This window comes from Lactuca virosa, chromosome 7, assembly GCF_052849685.1.
Source record: "Lactuca virosa cultivar CGN04683 chromosome 7, Lactuca_virosa_CGN04683_v6, whole genome shotgun sequence".
Lineage (NCBI taxonomy): Eukaryota > Viridiplantae > Streptophyta > Magnoliopsida > Asterales > Asteraceae > Lactuca > Lactuca virosa.
Genome location: NC_136432.1, coordinates 34,688,010 through 34,709,792, shown reverse-complemented (window position 1 = coordinate 34,709,792; position 21,783 = coordinate 34,688,010). Strand labels below are relative to the sequence as shown.

Sequence of the window (21,783 nt, the reverse complement as noted above, 5' to 3'; positions counted from 1 at the left end):
ATTTGGCAACCACAAACGGCTGCCCTTTGATATCTATTTATAGGGTGAAGTCTGCCGCGAACGCAGTGCGTTCCCCAAACGAACGCAGGGCGTTCCCCGAACGCAGTGCGTTCCCTTCGAACGTGGTGCGTAGGAGCGGGGTTCTGATCCTATTCCTTATCCGTTGACTCAGCATCGACGTGGCCAATCCGGAGCCAAGTATCAAACGCAGTGCGTTCCCCAAAGGAACGCAGGGCGTTCCCACTTTGGGATGCGTGCCTCGAACTTCAGAAATTCATAACTTTCGAATACGATCTCCTTTTTCGACGTTCTTAAATGCACGTGTAGGTGAGATTATGCTCTACAACTCTCGTTTAGACTCCGTCGGCTAATTTTGAGTCTATTTTTAATATATTATTTTTAGTAGGCCGGGACAGGAAAACTCCGTTAGAAATTCACAACTCCTTCATCTGACGTCTGTTTTCGTCTGTATTTTCACCATTGGACTACTATCGACGAGATCTTCAATTCTCATTTAGATTGTTTCGGCTAAATATCGCTCGATCTCATATTCGAACTTCGGGCTGTACACTGCTAAGCCGAAACTTCGAAAAATCATAACTTCCTCATACGAAGTCAGATTTGGGCGTTCTCTTTATGCACGCTCTCGGTTTAACGTATTCTACAACTTTCGTTTAGATCGCTAAATCCAAATATTGCTCTATCGTAAATTCACTATTTACGTCGCGCTGTGTCGTGCCGGTTCTGTCGCGAAACTTCGACAGGTCATAACTTCTTCGTTATAACTCGGATTTCGGCATTCTTTATATTTTCAGAAACCTTGTGACATATACTACAACTTGGTTAAGATTAATCCTTCTAAATAATCTTCCATCAAAATGTCATTTTTGATGCTTATCGTCTCTAAATTGACTAGCCCGGATCTACGGGCGTTACATAATCTCCATCCATAACCCAGACCTCCTTTACAACATCAGCAAACCCATCCTTTACAATCCATGAATGAAACAGCATGAAATGATAAGGCCCATAATCTAAAAGATGCTCCTAGAGAAGAATACGTCTATGATCCGACATATTCTTATCCTGAACCAAACCGAAAAGATGAGGAAACTCATTAATAAATCCAAGAGTCAATAAGAACATTCCCAAATTACTAACCTTAGAAGCCCACTTATTGCACCACGTGAATAATGGTCGCCAAAAGGAATATCGACACGACCATAATCACCAATGAACTTCTTGAATCTGACACGTGAGGAAGAACAAAACTTAGAGTGAACCCTCTTGGAAGTATCTATGACCTAATTAAAGTCCTCCATGATCCCTTGCACTGTAAGAACAAGTCGAGAAAGGTTTCTCCACAATCTCCACTTCGCATCAAGCTCTTAAGAAGCATAAACTGTGACAATAAGTACATAGAGGTTTTTAGGAACCCAAATAGCTTCCAGGGCCACAAAGAACTTATTAGCAATAAACCTCTTTTTGGTAAATAAGTTGGGATCCCACACGAAAAGAATACCTCCAGAGAGACCCCTAACATAGAGACCGCGAACTCGAAAGTTTGATTACCCCAGAAAGATCTAACAATCATATCATCCATGGAAGTCATCTTGGTCTCCTGAATATGAAGACAAGACACTCAATACATGTTACATAAACCACGAATCCAAGACCTCTTATCCCCACTGCATGCACCTTAAATATTAATGGATAAAAAGTTCATCGATTCACTTTCAAGTATCGTAAATCACTCTGGCAATCTTCGATAATGTATCCAAGCAATTGCACTCTCAGTTGTAGTTGAAAGCCCATCAATCATTGACTCGTATTTACAAAAAGGCCTAACATTAACATCAGAAAACATACCGTGTCTTTTTAAGTCACGCAAACCCGGTGATCGAAGAATCTGTTTTAAGAACCCTAGAGAATGAGAAAAGAACTCATTGGCCCTTCATGATGTTGATGTTGTGAAATATTTTTTAAATAAAAATACAAACCACTATTATTATATTTCTTTCTCGAACACTGTATCGTCAAATATGGCCATCTAGTATTCAAAAATGTAACAACATAATTCTTACTAACATAAAAGCATATACACCAACAATTTCACACGTAATCAATAGTTTATTATTTTTTTATGTCGTTTTCGCATGTAACCTGTCGTGATCTTTTTGAAATTTCAAACTTCAATATAATCTTTTTATAATAGAAACAAAATCAAGACCTACCCAACAATGAACGAGGAAAATTAAGGTCAACTAACACTTCATTATTCCTTTTCTACCATGAAATTCTTTGAATGATGGGAGCCAAAATTACATTGACAGGAACAAAATCAACAAAAATCCCAAAACCCCAATTCAATGAACCAAATAAAGATTGGGGGAATAAAAATTTTCTCTCAAAAATGAAAAACCTCCATTATCGTGCCACCATCACATTCTCTCTGTTCTTCTTCTTCCCTTTTCTCTCTCTAGCCATTGACACCATAACACCCACACAATCCCTCACCATCAATCAAACTCTAGTCTCTAATGGTGAAGTTTTCGAGTTGGGTTTCTTCAATACAAGCAACAATTTGTATATAGGCATTTGGTACAAGCAAATTGAGCCAAGAACGATTGTTTGGGTAGCTAACAGAGACAACCCCATTACTTCATCTTCCGGGAAATTAACAATCAGCGACGACAGGAACATAGTAGTTTTAAATGAAGCCGAAACCGCCGTCTGGTCATCGAATCAATCTGTTCCGGTGGTGAACACGGTGGCGCAGCTTCTGGACAACGGTAATTTTGTTCTTCGTGGTGAAAACGATGATGACCCGGAGAATTATATCTGGCAAAGCTTCGATAATCCAACGGATACTCTGTTACCGGAGATGAAGCTCGGGTGGAACGCGGATACCGGAGTAAATCGATTTCTACAGTCGTGGAAGACCAACTCCGATCCGGGTTCCGGTGATTTTACTTTTAAAATGGATACCGACGGTTTCCCGGAGGTTATTTTATCGAAAAAAGGAACGGAAACCTATCGGAGTGGGCCGTGGAACGGGAGAAGGTTTAGCGGCGTACCCGAGATGAAATCGGCGGTTGTAATCAACTTCAAATTCGAGTATAATTCCGATGAGATTACTTATTCGTTTGAAATGCTGAATAGTTCTATTTATTCTCGATTGATCATGAGTTCTTCGGGTCAACTCCAGCGATTCACATGGGTCGAATCATCAAAAACATGGAGTGAATACTGGTTCGCTCCACGGGATCAATGCGATTATTATCAGCAATGTGGTCCATTTGGCGTTTGTGATGCAAATTCTCCGCAGGTCTGCAAATGTATGAAGGGATTCGAGCCGAAAAACAAACAAGCATGGGATTTACGAGATGGGTCAGACGGGTGTATTCGGACCTCCGCTTTGGATTGCGGGTCGGACGGATTTCTGCCATTGAAGAACATGAAATTGCCAGAGAGTTCAAAAGCCATTGTTAATCAAACGATAAATTTGAGCGAGTGTCGTGAGCTTTGCAAAAGGAATTGCTATTGTACTGCTTATGCTAATACGGATATCACTGATGGCGGGTCGGGTTGTGTGATTTGGGAATTGAATCTCGTTGATATGAGGCAGTATGCTGATTCTGAAGGTAGTGGACAAGATCTTTACGTTAGAGTTGCAGCTTCTGATTTGGGTATGTTTCTAACCACAAACCTAAAATTCTTCGGTTTATGCATTAACGACTTGTACTGTACAAGTTGTCATTATATGAAAAAACAATTAGTTAATTCACAAAGCCAAGTATTAATCAAATATAAATTAGCTAAAAGAAAATATATTCAATCGTATAGATAAAATATTATACAGAACTCTTCAATGGACCATAATTAAATCATTAAAACATAAGTCTTTAAAGTTAGGTTTTTTTTTATGATTAATATTTATGTTTTATGAAAGTGTCAAGATTTTGGAGTTTTTTGTTTTTTCAAAAAAAGAAAGCGAAAGACAGGTAACATGGATATAATATGACTTGGGTTGGAAGTTCTTTCAAAAAATTCAACTTTGGAGACAAGATAACCGAACTAAAAATTATTTTTCATTTTAAAATGGTATATGATAACATGAATGGTTCAAAGGGATATACAACTATTTTCTATGGTAGTTATATTTATGCAAATTATAATACTGTGTTAATTCTTTTTATATAAAACTACTTCAATAACAGACTTTAAAATTAAGTTTAAGAAAAATATATGGGAGACACCAAATGTTACTACTTTACTAAAGTATATTCCACTTTTGAAATGTACAACTTATGATGCACAAAGTACAAGTAGATAGGACAATAATTGTAGTTTTTGACTAAATTTTGGTTTCTGCCGGTTTTACATGTGAAAGCGTCTTAAGCAAACCCTTTTCGTTTTCTCCGTGAATGGTGATTGCGTTGCGTGATTCTTTTCGTAACAAGATAAAGTGAGGAAAGTTACATATTTGGTCCATAAAGTTTCAACTTTTACTACTTTATCTATACTCTTCTAAAAGGTTCTAGTCAGCCCATAATCTTTGAACTTGTTTACTTTTTGACTCATTTTTGCATATTCACTAACGAGTGGTTCCAATACGATCACATTATGTTTACTTTTTGTTTCCAAACTTTATTTTCTAAGAGCTCCTAAACAAAAGGTTTTCTTTTTCATGTTTCTTGAAATTTAATTATACCTTTTTTTTTAAGTATTAAAGAACTAAAATAGAAAGCACTCTATCAAAGACTAAACAATTTATCAATTTACCTTCGTGATCCTTATTTTAGACAGGTGTCATTTTATTTATTTCAAAAGCTTCTAGATGTTTTTGACAAACACTTATATTACAAATTAAAGTTACAACTTTCAGATTCTAACTACACCTATTTTTGTCAAAACATTTTTGGAGATATTTTTCTATAATGGTGATGACTTTTATGATCTAATAATAAATAAACGATCTTTCTACGTGGGTGCAATTCTAAATTATATATTTATAATCTACCCCAAAAAAACCTTATATTAAGTTCTGGTTTGTTGGATTGTAGTTGTAGACTTTAGGCAACAAGACCTCAAAAGTCACTCGGCATCGAGAGACTCGGTCAAATATCACATGAAACTTGTTTTTTTCTTCTTTTTTACAAGGAGATACATGATTGTTTGAGATAGAGATATGTATAAATAAATAAATAATATACTTTTTATCTATCAAAAATACGTGACTATTTTTGTTTGTTTTTGAGGATATAGATCAATCACCGACTTCATCAAGTATTACTGGAAATGGCTCCAGCAATAATGTGGTCAAAATTGTCGCCATAACATGCGGTATTTCTGCAGTATTAATAATTTTATTGATACTCTTTTACCTAAGGCGAAAAATGCGACCTTTGAAGAAATCAAAGACGATTCGAAAAGGTAATTTTGACTTTTCAAAAGTCAAACATCTTAGTTTATAATTTAAAATGCAAAATCATTCATAATTACATTAATTTACATAAACGTCTACCACCATAATCATTTTCAGCTTGCAAACTTTTTATTTTCGGAGTAAAGTTTGAATATAAGAAAATATTTGTTTGACTTTCGTAAAGTCAAAATAGATACAATCTTAATATTATCCTGATATCGATATAGGTCCACATGAAAGAAGTCAAGATTTTTTGATGAATGACGGGATTATTGTTCCAAGTAGAAAAGATTATTCTGGTGAAACCACAAATGAAGACCTCGAATTACCATTATTTGATTTTACAACTTTGGTTATTGCTACAAACAACTTCTCTAACACAAATAAACTCGGCCAAGGTGGATTCGGATGCGTTTACAAGGTAAAAAAAAAAAAGAAAAACATGATACTATTTATATTATTTTCATATTAAGATATTGTACTTTTAATAATCTACCAAATTATACTGTCAGTTATTTTCTTATTGTGACATTATATTTTGAAAGTTGCCCATTTATGGTTGTGAAAATTGTGGTGGATATGAATAATACTGCTATAATTAGGTAGATTTTTCAAATAGGAAAAAATTGAAAGTACACTGCTATGTATTGTGTTTAACCTTTAAAATATCGTATATTAATCAGGGTATTTTAACGGAAGGTGAAGTTGTAGCTGTAAAAAGGCTCTCAAGAACATCGGGTCAAGGGATTGAAGAACTTAAAAACGAGGTTCGATTAATTGCAAAGCTTCAACATAGAAACCTCGTACGATTACTAGGTTGTTGCATTGAAGTCGAAGAAAAATTGTTGATTTATGAGTACATGGAAAACAAAAGTCTCAATACCTTTCTTTTTAGTAAGTTTCTTTAGGTATTTGTGTTTTTTATAATCTTTTTCAAGTTTTATTAAATTTAACGTGTTTTTTGTTTTTTAAAATTTGTTATAGATATAGAAAAAAGCGCACAACTTAATTGGCATATGCGATTCAATATTGTATGTGGGATTGCTCGTGGGCTCCTTTATCTTCATCAAGATTCAAGATTTAGGATCATTCATCGTGATCTTAAAGCGAGTAATATTTTATTAGATAAAGAAATGAACCCAAAAATATCGGATTTTGGTATGGCACGTATTTTTGGGAGTGATCAAACAGAAGCGGAAACAAAGAAAGTGGTTGGGACACAGTAAGTATAAATACCATTGTACTTTGACATACAATGTTTTGTTGTTATTATGCTTAGAGTAAATTTTATTTTTGGTCTTTAAGCATAGTTGAATTTTCAATTATGGTCCCAAAAAATTTATTTTGCAACTTTGGTCCTTATTTGAGATTTTTATAATGTTTTTGGTCCCTAATCCGAGTAAAATAATAATAGTTATGAGACCAAAATTGCAAAAAAACATGCAAACTCAGAGACCAATAGTAGTCATTTTACTTGAAACAAAGACCAAAAAGTTTCAAAAACCTTAAATAAGTACAAAACTTGCAATAGAAAAGCTTTTTGTACTAAGATTGCAAAAAATCAACTATACTCATGTACCAAAAATGTTATTAACCCTTTTACTTAAATATATTTGCAGTGGTTACATGGCGCCTGAATATGCAATGGATGGACTTTTCTCGATAAAATCAGATGTTTTTAGTTTTGGGGTCTTGGTGTTAGAGATCGTGAGCGGTCAAAAGAACCGAGGATTTTACTATGCAAGTAACCAACTTAACCTTCTTGGATATGTAAGTACCATAACGAACGATTCAAGAATTCTTTTAATTATATTTAGGTCCTTATACTTTCATATTATTGTAATTTTAACCAAACAATAATATTTTTTTAGACATGGAAGCTATGGAAAGAAGGAAAGGCTTTAGAACTACTTGATGAATCCATAGGTGCTGAATTTTCGAATGATGAAGTATTGAGATGCATACAAATTGGATTATTATGTGTTCAAGAACAAGCAGAAGATAGACCTACTATGTCAAAAGTAATGTTAATGTTGAGCAGTGACACTATACAATTGCCTCAACCAAAATACCCTGGATTCAGTCTTGGAAAAAGACATTTTGAAATAGAATCCTCGAGTAAACAAGACGAATCAATGTCAATAAACGAAGTCACTGTCACTATACTAGATGGTAGGTAGCCGAAACTAGGTTAACCATCATTGTACATTGTGTTTTCCCGTTTTTTTAATTATTATTTTTCCATTATTCTTTTTGAATAGAAAAAGGAGACTTTATGTCAATATTTTACACAAGCAATGAGTGTTTATAGATGATTTTGTCAATATTTGTGAACATTTGGACGACGGATTTCGATAAATTTACATTAAATTTACTTATTTACATTTGACTAAATTTTTTTAAAGATAACCCATTCTACATAGTGGGTCAGCCCATTTGCACTAAGATTTACAGTAAGAATATATCGTGATTATGACTATTAAAATATTAATAGTACGATTATTAAAAATTATATATAATCCGAAGCATATAAAAAAAAAACGTTTTATCAATGCATTTTATGTAGTGGTCGTGAATGTTTAGAGAATTGGACCCACGCCATACCTACCAGGGTACCACTTTCTTTCTACGACACAGAGTATCAGTTTCGTGACTGATATAACTAAATTAAGACAAAATTACAAAAATGGTCCTTTTACTTTAAAACACATCATAATTTTGCTTTAAGTTTGCATTTTATAATATAGGCTGTCTTTAAAGTTTCGATATAAATAAATCTTCTATAAAGTCCTAAAACTTTGGTCTAATTTATAAAAAATCATGATTATATATTTAATAAAAATAATAAAAAGTCGGTAACTATTTACATAAAATTAAAAAAACCCTATAACAAAAAATAACTTATGTTTTTAATTTAATTTATTAATACAATCGCATGATCTAATTTTTTTCCTAATTAGTCGAATTTAACCTAATTGTATAAGAAATCATACATTGTACGAGGAGCTGAACAATGTAATCTGTTTTGTAACGTGATTTGTTTTGATTGTGATCCATCTTTCTTTTTTGTTTTTCATATGACAAAAAAGACAATATCAATAGTATACGAATTCAGCTCAAGCCAAACCCAATAATGCACTCAAGTTAATGCGTATATATATATATATATATATATATATATATATATATATATATATATATATATATATATATATATATATATATATATATATATATATATTAACTTGAGTATATATATAAGGGTGAGATCGGTGAAAACTCATACTTTCCCGAGAATTTGATAATTAAAGGTGGAGCGTTAAATCAAAATTAACATATTAAGGGCATGATCGTAATCTTACCAGTCTCATTTAATGTTTATTTTTTTTGTGTTATTGGACAAAATTAACAAAATAAATCAAATTTCGGATTTTTTTAAAAATAGTTTTTTATTTTTTTTTAAATGAAGATTTTTTAATTTTTTTCAGAAAACATGAGTTTTTAAAAAAAATAAAAAAAAAGGGAATTTTTTCAAAAAAACAAACTGCAATTTTTTTTAAAAAAATTGTTTTTTAAAAAAAAACTGCATTTTTTTTTCAAAAAACTGCAATATTTTCAAGAAAACGGCAACTTTTTTCAAAAAAAAAAACTGCATTTAAAAAAAACTGCAATTTTTTCAAAAAAGCTCCAATTTTTTTTAAAAAAACTGCATTTAAAAAAAAAACAGAACATAAAAAAACTGGAATATTAAAAAAAAAAAAGCTCCAATTTTTTTAACAAAAAAATCAACTTTTTAGTTGCATAGATGCCTATTTTTTTCAAATGTATATATGCATATTTCTCATACTATAATATTGGTAAGTAAATCATAAAAAATCTCATTTTTATTAATCAATCTATAAACATAATACTACAAGTATTATATTCGATACAAAATAAAATATAAAAAAACTACAAAGATTCACAGTGTTGTTATTTCTTCATATCAAGATTCACAGTGTTGTCATCGTCATCGTCATCTTCTTCGTCATCGTCATTGTGATCGTGATCGTCGTCATCGTCGCCGTCGTCGTCGAGGTCGTGGTCGTGGTCGTCCTCGGCATCGGCATCGTCATCGTCATCGCGATCGTCATCGTCATCGTCATCGTCATCGTCATCGTCATCGTCATCCTGATCGTGATCGTGATCGTGATCGTTATCGTTATCGTTATCGTTATCGTTATCGTGATCGTGATCGTGATCGTGATCGTGATCGTCATCGTCATCGTCATCGTCATCGTCATCGTCATCGTCAATCACATCGTCATCGTCATCGTCAATCACATCGTCATCGTCATCGTCAATCACATCGTGATCGTGATCGTTATCGTCATCGTCATCGTCAATCACATCGTGATCGTGATCGTGATCGTTATCGTCATCGTCATCGTTATCGTCATCGTTATCGTCATCATCATCGTCATCGTCATCGTCATCGTCATCGTGATCGTGATCTTGATCGTGAACGTGATCGTCATCGTCATCGTCATCGTGATCGTGATCGTCATCGTCATCGTGATCGTGATCGTGATCGTGATCATCGTCGTCATCGTCATCGTCATCGTCATCGTGATCGTGATCGTGATCATCGTCGTCATCGTCGTCGACAGCGTCAACATCGTTGATCACATCGTGATCGTCATCGTCATCGTCCTCGATCGTCATCGTCATCGTCATCGTCATCGTGATCGTTATCGTCATCGTCATCGTGATCGTCATCGTGATCGTCATCGTCATCGTCATCGTTATCGTCATCGTCATAGTCATCATCATCGTGATCGTCATCGTCATCGTCATCGTCATCGTCATCATGATCGTGATCGTGATCGTGATCGTCATCGTCATCTTCATCGTCATCGTCATCGTCATCGTCATCGTCATCGTCATCGTCATCGTCATCGTGATCGTGATCGTGATCGTAAGGTATAAAGTTTAAATAAAACTAAGGTTGGACTATTGGGTTACACCGCTTCGGGTCTTCCTCACTTTGGGTGTCTGTGATATGTGGAAGGAAGCAGGATGGTCGCCTAGGTATTAATGATTGGAGCCCCATTGATGTAAAGTCTGATCGTATTTATATTTATTTATAAAAGTAAATAAATTTCTTTTGTTCTTAAATTTTTCTTTGGTTCATTTTGTTTCTCAAGTGTTTTTGTACATATTTTTCTTTTCATGATTTTCATTGCATGCATTCATTCCTAGCCTTTAGGATCTTTTCATTCCCTTTTGCTCTATGTTTCTTTTTGCCATTAGGAATCGTCCTGTTTCGTCTGATTCTTGTTCTTTCTTGAGGACAAAAAAGGTCCAAGCTTGGGGAGATTTGTTAGGTGCATTTTGTGCACCTTTTTGCACACCTTTTAGCATTTATTTAGCTTAATTATACTTCATTCTTCTTGCATTTTATCATATTCGTTTTAGTCTCTAGAACAACCTTATTTGCATACTTTCATGTCTTTTTCAGGTAAACCAGAGGTTAGAAAGCGCTTTAGGAAGTGTCGGGAAGCATTGGTGAAGATTTCGGGATGATCGGGCGAAGAACGGAAAAGTTGGAAAAATCAAGTTTGGATTCGGAGTCAGAGGAGTACACGAGTCTAGTTGGATTTACACTGAAAAATGGGCACAGGGCGTGTTTGACCAAGAAGAAGCTGTTGACTATGCTGAACACGGGCCGTGTCATTTTAGTGCAAATCAACACGGGCCGTGTTGACTGCTGAACACGACCCGTATTAGTTTAGCCTATTTTGACACGGGCCGTGCTTGACCCAAAAACTGCCTTTTGACAGTTTTTCCTATCTTTCATATTACGGGGTTAGGGTCATTTTTACACACACACACACATCATATCAGAGCACATTTTGTGAGGGGATTTCGAAGGTTTTTGCAAGGGTTTGATCAGTAATCATTTGGAAACATTATTTCTAGTATTTGTAAGTTGTAATTGCACATTATTTCCATATTTTAAACTTGTGATCTTGTTCTAACCATGTGTGGCTAGAACCCTAGTTTTTCCAATTTCATGTCTTGAATTCTTGGTAGTGACTTCAATCATATGACCTGATGTTTGTTCTTAATGTCTATCTAGTGAATTTGATTTTTCTTTAATCGAATGTTTGATTCTAATTGTGATTCTTACTGGCCATTTGAATTAGGGTTAGGTCATTCAAGTTATCTCTTTTAGTAAAATCCGTAATTGTTTTGTGAAATTGAACAAGTAACAAGCATTAAATTGATGTCTATTAAATGAATTTAGTGTAAATCTTATTCATACACTCTTACACTCCCGAGCTTGTGAGGAGTATTGGGTGTTGTTGGGAACATTCACATAAAGGTTCATGCAATCTTTTAATCTAATTCTAATAGCTTGTTTAGATTAGGTTAGTAAGGTTAGGCTTAATCAAAGAACTTGTTTTGGTTAATCAATGTGGTGAATGGGAAGTGTTAGAGTTTGTTAACACTTTCAAGTACCAACTTAGATAGAACTGAACAAATATTGTGTCATCTTTGAATCACATTGCTAAGTTGTCATACATGAAGTTGGAGTCCTTACAAAATCTGAATTTAATTCACTCATTTAGCTGATTACTTGTGTTTTTAATTTGTTTGTTTAATCATTGCATTTAACACCCCCCATTTAATATTTTGTGAACAAGTACCTTCCGCAAAGAGGTATTAGGCCGATTGTCCCGTGTCTCTGTGGATCGACCCTACTTGCCTTGTACTACCTTTTAGTGCAATATAGTGGGATTCTTTTGGAGAATATCGTACCCCTTTATTTGTTGGGTTTGACACGCCTAACAAATTGGCGCCGTTGTCAGGGACGGTGTTACTAATTGTTTTATGCCAAGATCTTTTTGTACGGGTACACCATTGCCAATTGACTCGGAGATTGAGAAGACTGCAAAGAGGTTACGGAAGCAAGCCAAGCTTCGTAAGAAGCAACCGGGTTCCGGGACTTCTTCATCATCTATCCCTCTAGTCATTAACATTTGGGAGGATATACCCCTCTCAAGTGTGTTCGCATCCGAAACAGAAACTCTCTCACTCTCACCACAACCATCCTCACCCATAAATACCACTCCACCCTCTTCACCTACTCATAACATCCCAAACTCTACACCCACAGAAACTTCAACCACTACTCATACCATGGGAGATAACCATGGAGGGAACCCACCTCCAAATCCACCACCTGAGCAAACCCTTCGCCAATGGGCAAGGCAAGAGGTTACTCAACAACCTCTTTGCATCACATATCCGGCAGCCACCAACTTAGAACTAAAATCTGGGCTCATCCACTTACTCCCAAACTTTATAGGCCTGGAAAATGAAGATCCTCACAAGTTCCTCACTGATTTCCATGTTGTGTGTGTGTGGGCATGAAGCCACACAATGTCACGGAGGATCAAATTAAGCTTAGGGTATTCCCCTTCGCGGTGCAAGACGCATTAAAAGACTGGCTCTATGACCTCCCACCGGGGACGGTTAGTACTTGGGTAGATCTTGCATGCCTCTTTTTAGACAAATACTTCCCAGAGATGAAAGCTTCAACCCTACGGAGGGAAATCATTAGGATTAAGCAACATAAGAGAGAAGCTTTTCACACATATTGGGAGAGATTCAAGAAACTTTGTGCCCGATGTCCAAAGAATGGAATCACCGAATACCAGCTCCTCCAATACTTCATTGAAGGCATGACTCCAATGGAAAGAAGCCTTCTTAATGCCTCCAGTGACGGATCTTTACCCGACAAGACTCCAACCGAAATCCGCAATCTATTAAAAACATGGCTGAAGATTCTAAGCATTCAAGTCATGATGAAGAATGGTACACGGATGCACCCCGAGGTGTGAAGGAAGTCCAAACTCCTCAAATTGAAGCTCAATTGTATGAGCTTACAAAAGTGGTTATGATGCTAGCTAAAGACAAGGGTGTTCAGCCCACACCCTACCCTTGTGGTATTTGCACTCAAGTGGGGCATCCAACCGATATGTGCCCTCAACTTCAAGATGAGGATTATGAAGAAGCAAAAGCCATGGGAGGCTTTCCTGGGTCAAATTAAAGGGGATATGAGCAGCCACAGGGTGATCAAAGATGGAACAACAATCAAGATTGGGGAGGAAATCAACAGGGAAGTTATCAACCAAGTCAACCACATCAATACCAACAAAGATCACCTTTTCCACCATAGAACTTTCAGCCAAGTCTGCCACAACAGCCTCCTCAACAAGCGGGTTCATCAAGTATGTCCTTAGAGGACGTAGTGAAGAGTTTGGCAACTAGTACACAAGCTTTCCAACAAGAAACAAAAGCAAGCATAAAGAACTTAGAGTAACAAGTTTCACAGCTTGCTACTTCCGTAAGAAAACTAGAATCTCAAGGAAAGTTGCCCGCCCAAACTGAAACGAACCCAAGGCATAACGTGTATGCCATCACATTGAGAGGCGGAAAGAGTTACAATGGTCCAAAAGTGTCGGTTGATCAAGAGGGAGAAGAAATAGTGGTCGAAGTGGCAACCAAACAAGAGAAGAATGTAGATAAAACAACCAAAAAGAAACCCTTCGTCACTGAGTATAAAGCCACACCTGCTCCATTTCCTGAAAGATTAAAGAGCACGAAGAAAGAATGGGAGGAGAGTGAGATTATGCAAATGTTCAAAAAAGTTCAAATCAACATTCCACTCCTCGAGGCCATCAAGCAGGTACCTAGATATGCAAGGTTCCTTAAGGATCTTTGTGTATCTAAAAAGAAATTAAAAGGAAACCAAATTGTAACTGTTGGGGAGAATGTATCCGTGATTTTGCAGAAGAGGATGCCCCCGAAGTGCAAGGATCCCGGTGTCTTTACCGTGCCATGGAAATTGGGGAATCTTTATGTACCTCGAGCCATGCTCAATCTAGGTGCATCCATAAATGTCCGACCATATTCTATTTTTAAATCAATTGGTGTAGGAACATTGAGCAAAACTGGGGTGATCATCCAACTTGCCGACCGGTCTTTGGTACACCCAAAGGGTGTATTAGAGGACGTGTTAGTGAAATTCGATCAATTTGTTTTCCCGAATGATTTTTATGTCCTAGATATGAGAGATGATGACTCTCCAAGTTCAAGTTCCATACTTTTGGGTAAACCTTTTCTTAAAACTTCTAAAACAAAAATTGATGTCTACAACGGAACTTTAAGTATGGAATTTGATGGTGAAGTTATCAACTTCAATGTTCATGAAGCAAAAAAAAGGTTCCTTCCGATGTTCAATCTGTCAATCTTGTGAATTTGATCCATCCCTCAACTAAAAAGGGTTTAAACTTGTCTAACAATGAATTTCTAGAGTTAGTTTTGTCACGAAAACTAGACAGGGACAAAGCCAAAGAGCTTGCAAAGGAGTTCGATATGAATAATGAGGTGCTGGATATTTTGGAGTTTATTGATGACACGAAGCATATGAGGATTGATGATATGAAACCCAAGCCACCCACTACCAAAGCCAAATTCCTTCCACCGGTGGAACAAGCACAAGATTCGGGAGCAAAAACTCCACCGGACCCTTTAAAGATAATACATGTCGAGAAGGAGAGCACTCAACCGGTCATCAACTCAAATAAACTATCGAAGAAGGAAGAGAAGGAGTTGATAACCCTACTTAATAATTATTGTGACATCCCCTAATTTCTCGGCCAGAAAAAACCGATTTAATTTATGCTTTTTAAAATAAAATCAGAGAAATCTTTTTAAAAGATGTTGCGGAATTTGTCCCCAAAACAAAACATGATAAAAGTTTGTCAAAACCTTTCTTTAAGAAATATATAATTTCCTTTTATATCAAAACCTCGGGATGTCATGTTCCGATACAGATCAAAAGCATAAACAAGACATTATAAGCCTTACAACAATTATTTATAACTACTGCCCTATCATCCAAAAATCACTCATCATCATCATCATCCGACTATGCTCGGGGTCCACTACCTGTAATATAAAAAGCTGAGTGGGTCAGGCTTGGAAGCCTGGTGAGCATATAGGGTTTTCAACCCACAATACATAATTTAATATGCTTAAACATCAATCAATCAACCGAATTACCCCAACCTCATTATCTTATTTATTTCTTAAGGGTTTACCCTAAGAATCTGTAGGGTTTTGATCATTCTAACACTTCCTAAGTGTACATGCAACCCTATTAACCTTGGATCTATGTTTGTCTAAGATACATGCAAAATATTATTTTCCAAGGTTTATAACCTATCTAGCATGTCATGGGGTACTTTTAACCATAAAGGAACTAGATGAATTACATACCTTTTGTTGATTGTTGATTCCTTGGAGTTTGAGAGCCAAGCACCAATAATGTGAATGCCTCAAATGGAAATCACAAATCACCCAAACTTGGAAAATATATGAGAGAGTATTCTAACTCTTGGTTTTGGCCACCACACTTACACACACACTTAGTGTCTTTTTCATGCAACATAAGCTTGTTTATATAGTGTACATGGTTAGGGTGAAACCCTAATAACCCATGTCTTTTCCTCTTCCAAGGATCCATGGGTAAAAGCTCCATGGATCATCCATGGACTTCTATATAAGCTTAGCCCATTAACAAATGAGCACTAGCCCACACTATATAAATATAATAGCCCATGATTTAATTAGTCTTCCTTTTAATCACTAAATTAATTCATAATTAATTCAAGATTAAAACTAATTAAGTAACATGACTTTATATTAATATACTATAACTTATAATATATTAATAAATCGTAAGTATACAACTCTCATAAAATTATCCATAACTAGTTCGGGTGAAGTGCAACCCAAATGGACCATGCCGGGTCGGGTCAAGTATATACCAAATAAGTTATGGACTTAGACACCTTATCCAACAGACTCACACTTGGATAAGTCTAATAACTGTATTTGCCTATATTACTTCAGGAACCAACCGGCAATCGTAGCTCTCGAAAACTCTTGTGAACTATGAAGCGCCATTTTAGATAAGTGATCATATAATCCTCTGCTCTCATGATATCAGCCGGACAAATACATGGAACAATGTCTTACTTATTGTCTAGCAGTTGTTTCTCGATTTCCGATTTGTTTGACAAAGAACTTAACTGAACACATCAGTTTAGTTCTGACCGGGCCCGGTACATGGGTCAACACAAAATCATCGAGGGGCCCAGATATTGCTTCTATTTCTAGAAGGAACAGATAAACTTCGACTCATATGCTTGTTCTACTACTTATTGAATTGCACACAAAGGCACGTTTTATAACATCAAGTTACTGATGCGTTTACGTGCAATCAATGCACAACCAACTCATAGGTAACAACTCATATCTCTAGGTTTGAAGACTTATATGATATTACCGTCTCACGATCACTCGAGATAAATTCCATGAAGTGATACAAGTGAGCGTGGGTTTATTCCAATACTCATAACTTATGAGCACTCATGAACGTTGTAGCAACCATTGCTATGTCTAAACACCTTTAGCCATCTACAAACCCAATTCATGACAATCTTGATTCATACCTACTTCCGACGTATGACCGATTGTGGAAGTTTGAATAAATTAATTATTCTGGAAGTCAAAACATGCAAAACTGAAACAATAGTAAACAATTGACAATGATAGTAACACTTTACTTATAAATAAATCACATATTTTATTCATCATCAAACGTTGATTACATTTTACAAGTTTCAGAAAAATTATCTAATCTGTAAAACTAATATCGTCCCTCAGCCCGATGCGCCTCGCATGCTGCAAATGCTTAACCCTCGTCAGTCCCTTCGTAAGGGGATCCGCAGGGTTCTCATCTGACGATACCCTCTTTGCCACGAGGAGTCCCTCTTCTATCTTGTGTCTTATGAAGTGATATTTTATGTCAATGTGTCGGGATCTACCATGATCTCTTGGTTCCTTGGCTAAGGCAACCGCACTATTGCTGTCACAGAAAATCTCCATAGGCTCCTTAATAGCTGGTACAACTCCAAGGTCTCCGATGAAGTTCCTCAGCCATATCGCCTCCTTTGCCGCTTCACTCGCTGCTATGTACTCTGATTCACAAGTCGAATCAGCTACAGTCTCCTGTTTGGAACTCTTCCAAGTGATTGCCCCTCCATTTAAGGTAAAGACCCAGCCCGACTGAGAGCGGAAGTTATCCCTATCAGTCTGAAAGCTAGCATCACTATACCCTACTACTCTCAAGTCATCACTCCCACCAAGGTTAAGGATCCAATCCTTAGTCCTCCGCAGGTACTTGAGAATATTCTTTATCGCAGTCCAATGAGCCTTGCCAGGGTTCCCCTGATATCTGCTGACCATGCTCAAGGCGAAGGCCACATCAGGACGGGTACAAGTCATAGCATACATGATCGAACCAACAGCGGAAGCATAAGGTAATCGACTCATCTCAGCTATCTCATCTTCTGTACTCGGGCTCTGAGCCTTGCTCAGTTTGGCATTGCTTTGGATCGGTAATTCTCCTTTCTTGGAATTATGCATGTTGAACCTTTTCAACACCTTATCCAAGTAGATACTCTGACTAAATCCAATTAGTCTTTTACTCCTTTCTCTTAATATCCTTATCCCTAGGATATAGGTAGCTTCTCCAAGGTCCTTCATAGCAAAGCACTTCCCAAGCCAGGACTTAACCTCCTGCAAGGTTGGGATGTCATTTCCTATGAGTAGTATGTCATCCACATACAGTACCAAAAAACTAACTATACTCCCACTAGCTCTGACATACACGCATGACTCATCTTCACTTCTTGAGAAACCAAACTCTTTGACCTTCTCATCGAAACAAAGATTCCAACTTCGAGATGCTTGTTTCAATCCATAAATGGATTTCTCAAGCTTGCACACTCTATTGGGGTACTCTGCACTGACAAAACCTTCTGGCTGATTCATGTAAACATCCTCAGCCAACTTTCTGTTAAGGAAAGCGGTTTTGACATCCATTTGCCATATTTCATAATCATGAAATGCAGCAATGGCTAGCATAACCCTAATAGACTTAATCTTTGCTACTGGTGAAAAGGTTTCATCATAATCAATACCCTGAGTCTGAGTAAACCCCTTCGCAACCAGTCGAGCCTTATAAGTGTGCACCTTCCCATCCATGTCGGTCTTCTTCTTGAAGATCCATTTGCACCCGACTGTCTTACGGCCTGGTACATTGTCAACCAAGTTCCAAACTTGATTGTCATACATGGACTGTATCTCGATGTCCATAGCCTCCTTCCATTTAGCAGACTCTGGGCCTGCCATGGCTTCCTTAACACTGTTAGGTTCATCCATATTTACCAGTGTACTGTCACTGATAAATGTATCACCTTCCGTAGTAATATGAAATCCATAATAAAACTCAGGTGTGTTCCTAACCCTTGTGGAACGCCTCGGAAGTACAGACTCGTCAGCTGGATCAACAGGAATTTCCTCCTCAAGTTGATTACTAGTGTTTGAGGTTCCTTCACCAATTGAGTCTTGAATTTCTTCAAGGTCAATTTGCCTCCCACTGTCTCCTTGGCTTATAAATTCTCTCTCTCGAAAGACTCCTCTCCTAGCCACAAAGACCACATTCTCACTGGGTCTGTAGAAGAGGTAACCAAAGGATTTTTGTGGGTAGCCGATGAAAATACACCTTTCACTTCGAGGTTCGAGCTTGTCATGAGTTTCGCGCCTCACGAAAGCCTCGCAACCCCAAATCTTGATATGGTCTAGATTGGGAACTTTCCCAGTCCACATTTCATGAGGTGTTTTGGCAACCTTCTTTGTAGGGACTAGATTAAGGATGTGGGCGGGAGTCTCTAAGGCATACCCCCAAAAAGAGATTGGTAGCGAAGCTCGAATCATCATAGAGCGAACCATGTCCAACAAAGTTCGATTGTGCCTCTCAGCTACACCATTCAACTGTGGTGTCCTGGGAGGTGTCAATTGTGAGACAATCCCACACTCCTTAAGATAGTCGAGGAACTCAGTACTAAGATACTCACCACCTCGATCGGATCGAAGCATCTTAATGTTCCTGCCCAATTGATTTTCTACTTCCTGTTTAAACTCTTTAAACCTTTCAAAAGTTTCTGACTTATGTTTGATTAAGTAGACATAACCATATCTACTAAAATCATCAATAAAAGTCACATAATAGCGATTAGCGTCCCTTGTGGCGGTTTTGAATGGTCCACACACATCAGTATGTATAAGGTCCAACAAACCCTCACCCCTTGCACAAGTACCAGTGAAGGGTGATTTTGTCATTTTTCCAAGTAGACAAGACTCACAACTATCATCCGACTTGAGGTCGAACGACTCCAAGACTCCATCCTTTTGGAGCTGGCCTATGCGTTTCTTGCTTACATGTCCAAGACGACAATGCCACAAAGATGCTTTATCCAAGCTAGTAGAAGAATCAATACACAATACATTATTCCCTAAATTATCTACAACCGATACAACTTCATACACACCATTACAAGGTAATGCTTTAAAATAAAGAATATTATTAAAGAAAGCATTAATACTACCAACTTCATTATCAAAAGAAAAGGTAAAACCTTGTTTGTACAAAGCATGAAAGGAAATAATATTCCTCGCCATTTCAGATGAGTACACACATTTATTCAAATCTAACTTTAACCCACTATCTAGCAACAAAGTATAAACTCCAATCTTGGTAACAGGTGCAACCTTCTTGTTCCCCATGATTAAGTTTATCTTTCCGTGCTCCACATTCTCACTTCTTCTTAGGCCCTGCAAGTCACAACAGATGTGAATACCACAACCTGTATCAAGAACCCAAGAATTAGAATATGGTGAGTTATTAGACAATATAGTGTAAATACCTGCATGGGATGGTTTCACTTTCCCATCCTTGACATCCTGCAAGTACTTTGGGCGGTTTCGCTTCCAGTGCCCCTTATTTTGACAGTAGAAGCATTCAGCATCCTTAGGGATGGCAGAAGGAGTGATAGAACCACCTTTGGTCCCAGATGAGGAGCCTTCAAGGGACTTTCCCTTGGTACCCTTCGAAGGGTGCTTCCTCTTTTTCCCTTTGCCTTGCCCGATAGCCAAAACAGGGGTGGTAGTAGGAGTAGGAGTAGCAACCGACTTACTCTTAAGACCACTTTCGGCAGTCTTCAGAAGTCCTTGAAGCTTACTGAGTGTGACTTCCTCCTTGTTCATGTGGTATGTCATACGAAATTGATCATAACACGATGGCAAGGAGTGCAAAATGATATCAATTGCCAACTCCTCAGGGAAGTTCACATTCAGTTTCATTAGACGGTCCACATACCTTTGCATTTTCTGCATGTGGCTCGTGATTGGTTCGCTATCCTTCATACGGGTAGTGATCATGGAGGAGATTATTTCATACCGCTCTTGACGAGCACTCTGATGGTACCTCTCCATCAGATCCTGATGCATCTCAAAAGGGTAATAGTCCTCATAGGACTTTTGGAGTTCAGCTGTCATGGTGGCCATCATGATGCATGCCACCTTGGTGGCATCTCTTTCATGTGCCTGATACTCAGCGACCTCCTCAGGAGTAGCAGTGGACTCATCAAGCTCCTTTAGCTCCTTATCGAGGACATACTCCTTATCCTCGTAACGAGTAACCATCCTGATGTTCCGGATCCAATCCATAAAGTTGGAACCATCAAAGATGACCCTCCCACAAAAGTTCATGAGGGAAAAGGAGCTAGTAGGGTTAGAGCCCGAAGCATTGTTGTTGGAAGACATCTGAAAGGAAGAAAACAAGTTTAGATTAGATATATCGAATCCTTAATAATACACCCAAATGTAATATTAAGGCTAAGATCCAACACAATATATTATAACTTAGAAGAGGGATGCCGTAATCTAAGCTATAATATATTTGAAGGTAGGTGAATGACGATTCACCAATTTCCACCATGAAAACGAAATGAATTATTAGGTTTAATTGGTTTTGAAATTCCTAGATTCCTTTGAGATTCATTGAACTTTTCAATGGCATGTTTCAATCTCGATTGTGCCCTTCAAGTTTTGTGACTGGGATGCCGAGGATCACAAAACAAGGTGTGAATAACCATGCAAATTCACTTGGTACCCTTAATATTATCACCTAATCAATGTGCCGGTTAACCACACACGCTCCACCGATCTATGATAAACATTAAGTCACCCTTCGTGATCCTTACTAGTCCAAGTTAGTGTGCCGGTTAACCACACACGCTCCACCAACGACTTGGTAAGGTACAAAGTGTGAATTTCATGGGTTAGCACCATATTCACATTTTCCTAAAGTAACTAAGATTGGGAATTTATAA

General features: G+C 37.2%; 1 protein-coding gene across 2 annotated transcripts; it reads left to right on the top strand.

The window, feature by feature from the left end:
• Positions 1-2,253: 2,253 nt before the first annotated feature.
• On the top strand, positions 2,254-7,810 carry LOC145123934 (receptor-like serine/threonine-protein kinase SD1-8). Of its 2 annotated transcripts, none has more exons than XM_079059116.1 (7): positions 2,254-3,689; positions 5,269-5,436; positions 5,656-5,849; positions 6,112-6,322; positions 6,413-6,650; positions 7,048-7,198; positions 7,300-7,810. In XM_079059116.1, exons 1-7 carry the CDS (start codon positions 2,306-2,308, stop codon positions 7,606-7,608), a joined length of 2,655 nt encoding a protein of 884 aa, XP_078915242.1. In that variant the 5' UTR covers positions 2,254-2,305; the 3' UTR covers positions 7,609-7,810. The 2 variants fall into 2 exon arrangements, with proteins under 2 accessions (XP_078915242.1, XP_078915243.1); XM_079059117.1 differs by having other exon boundaries at positions 3,485-3,689; positions 5,262-5,436.
• Positions 7,811-21,783: the final 13,973 nt, after the last annotated feature.

Coding starts and splice junctions, on each gene's coding strand:
- LOC145123934 (XM_079059116.1), top strand. CDS start 2,306: ATGATGGGAGCCAAAATTACATTGACAGGAACAAAATCAACAAAAATC. Junction 3,690..5,268: donor AGTTGCAGCTTCTGATTTGG/GTATGTTTCTAA, acceptor TTGAGGATATAG/ATCAATCACCGACTTCATCA. Junction 6,651..7,047: donor AAGAAAGTGGTTGGGACACA/GTAAGTATAAAT, acceptor ATATATTTGCAG/TGGTTACATGGCGCCTGAAT.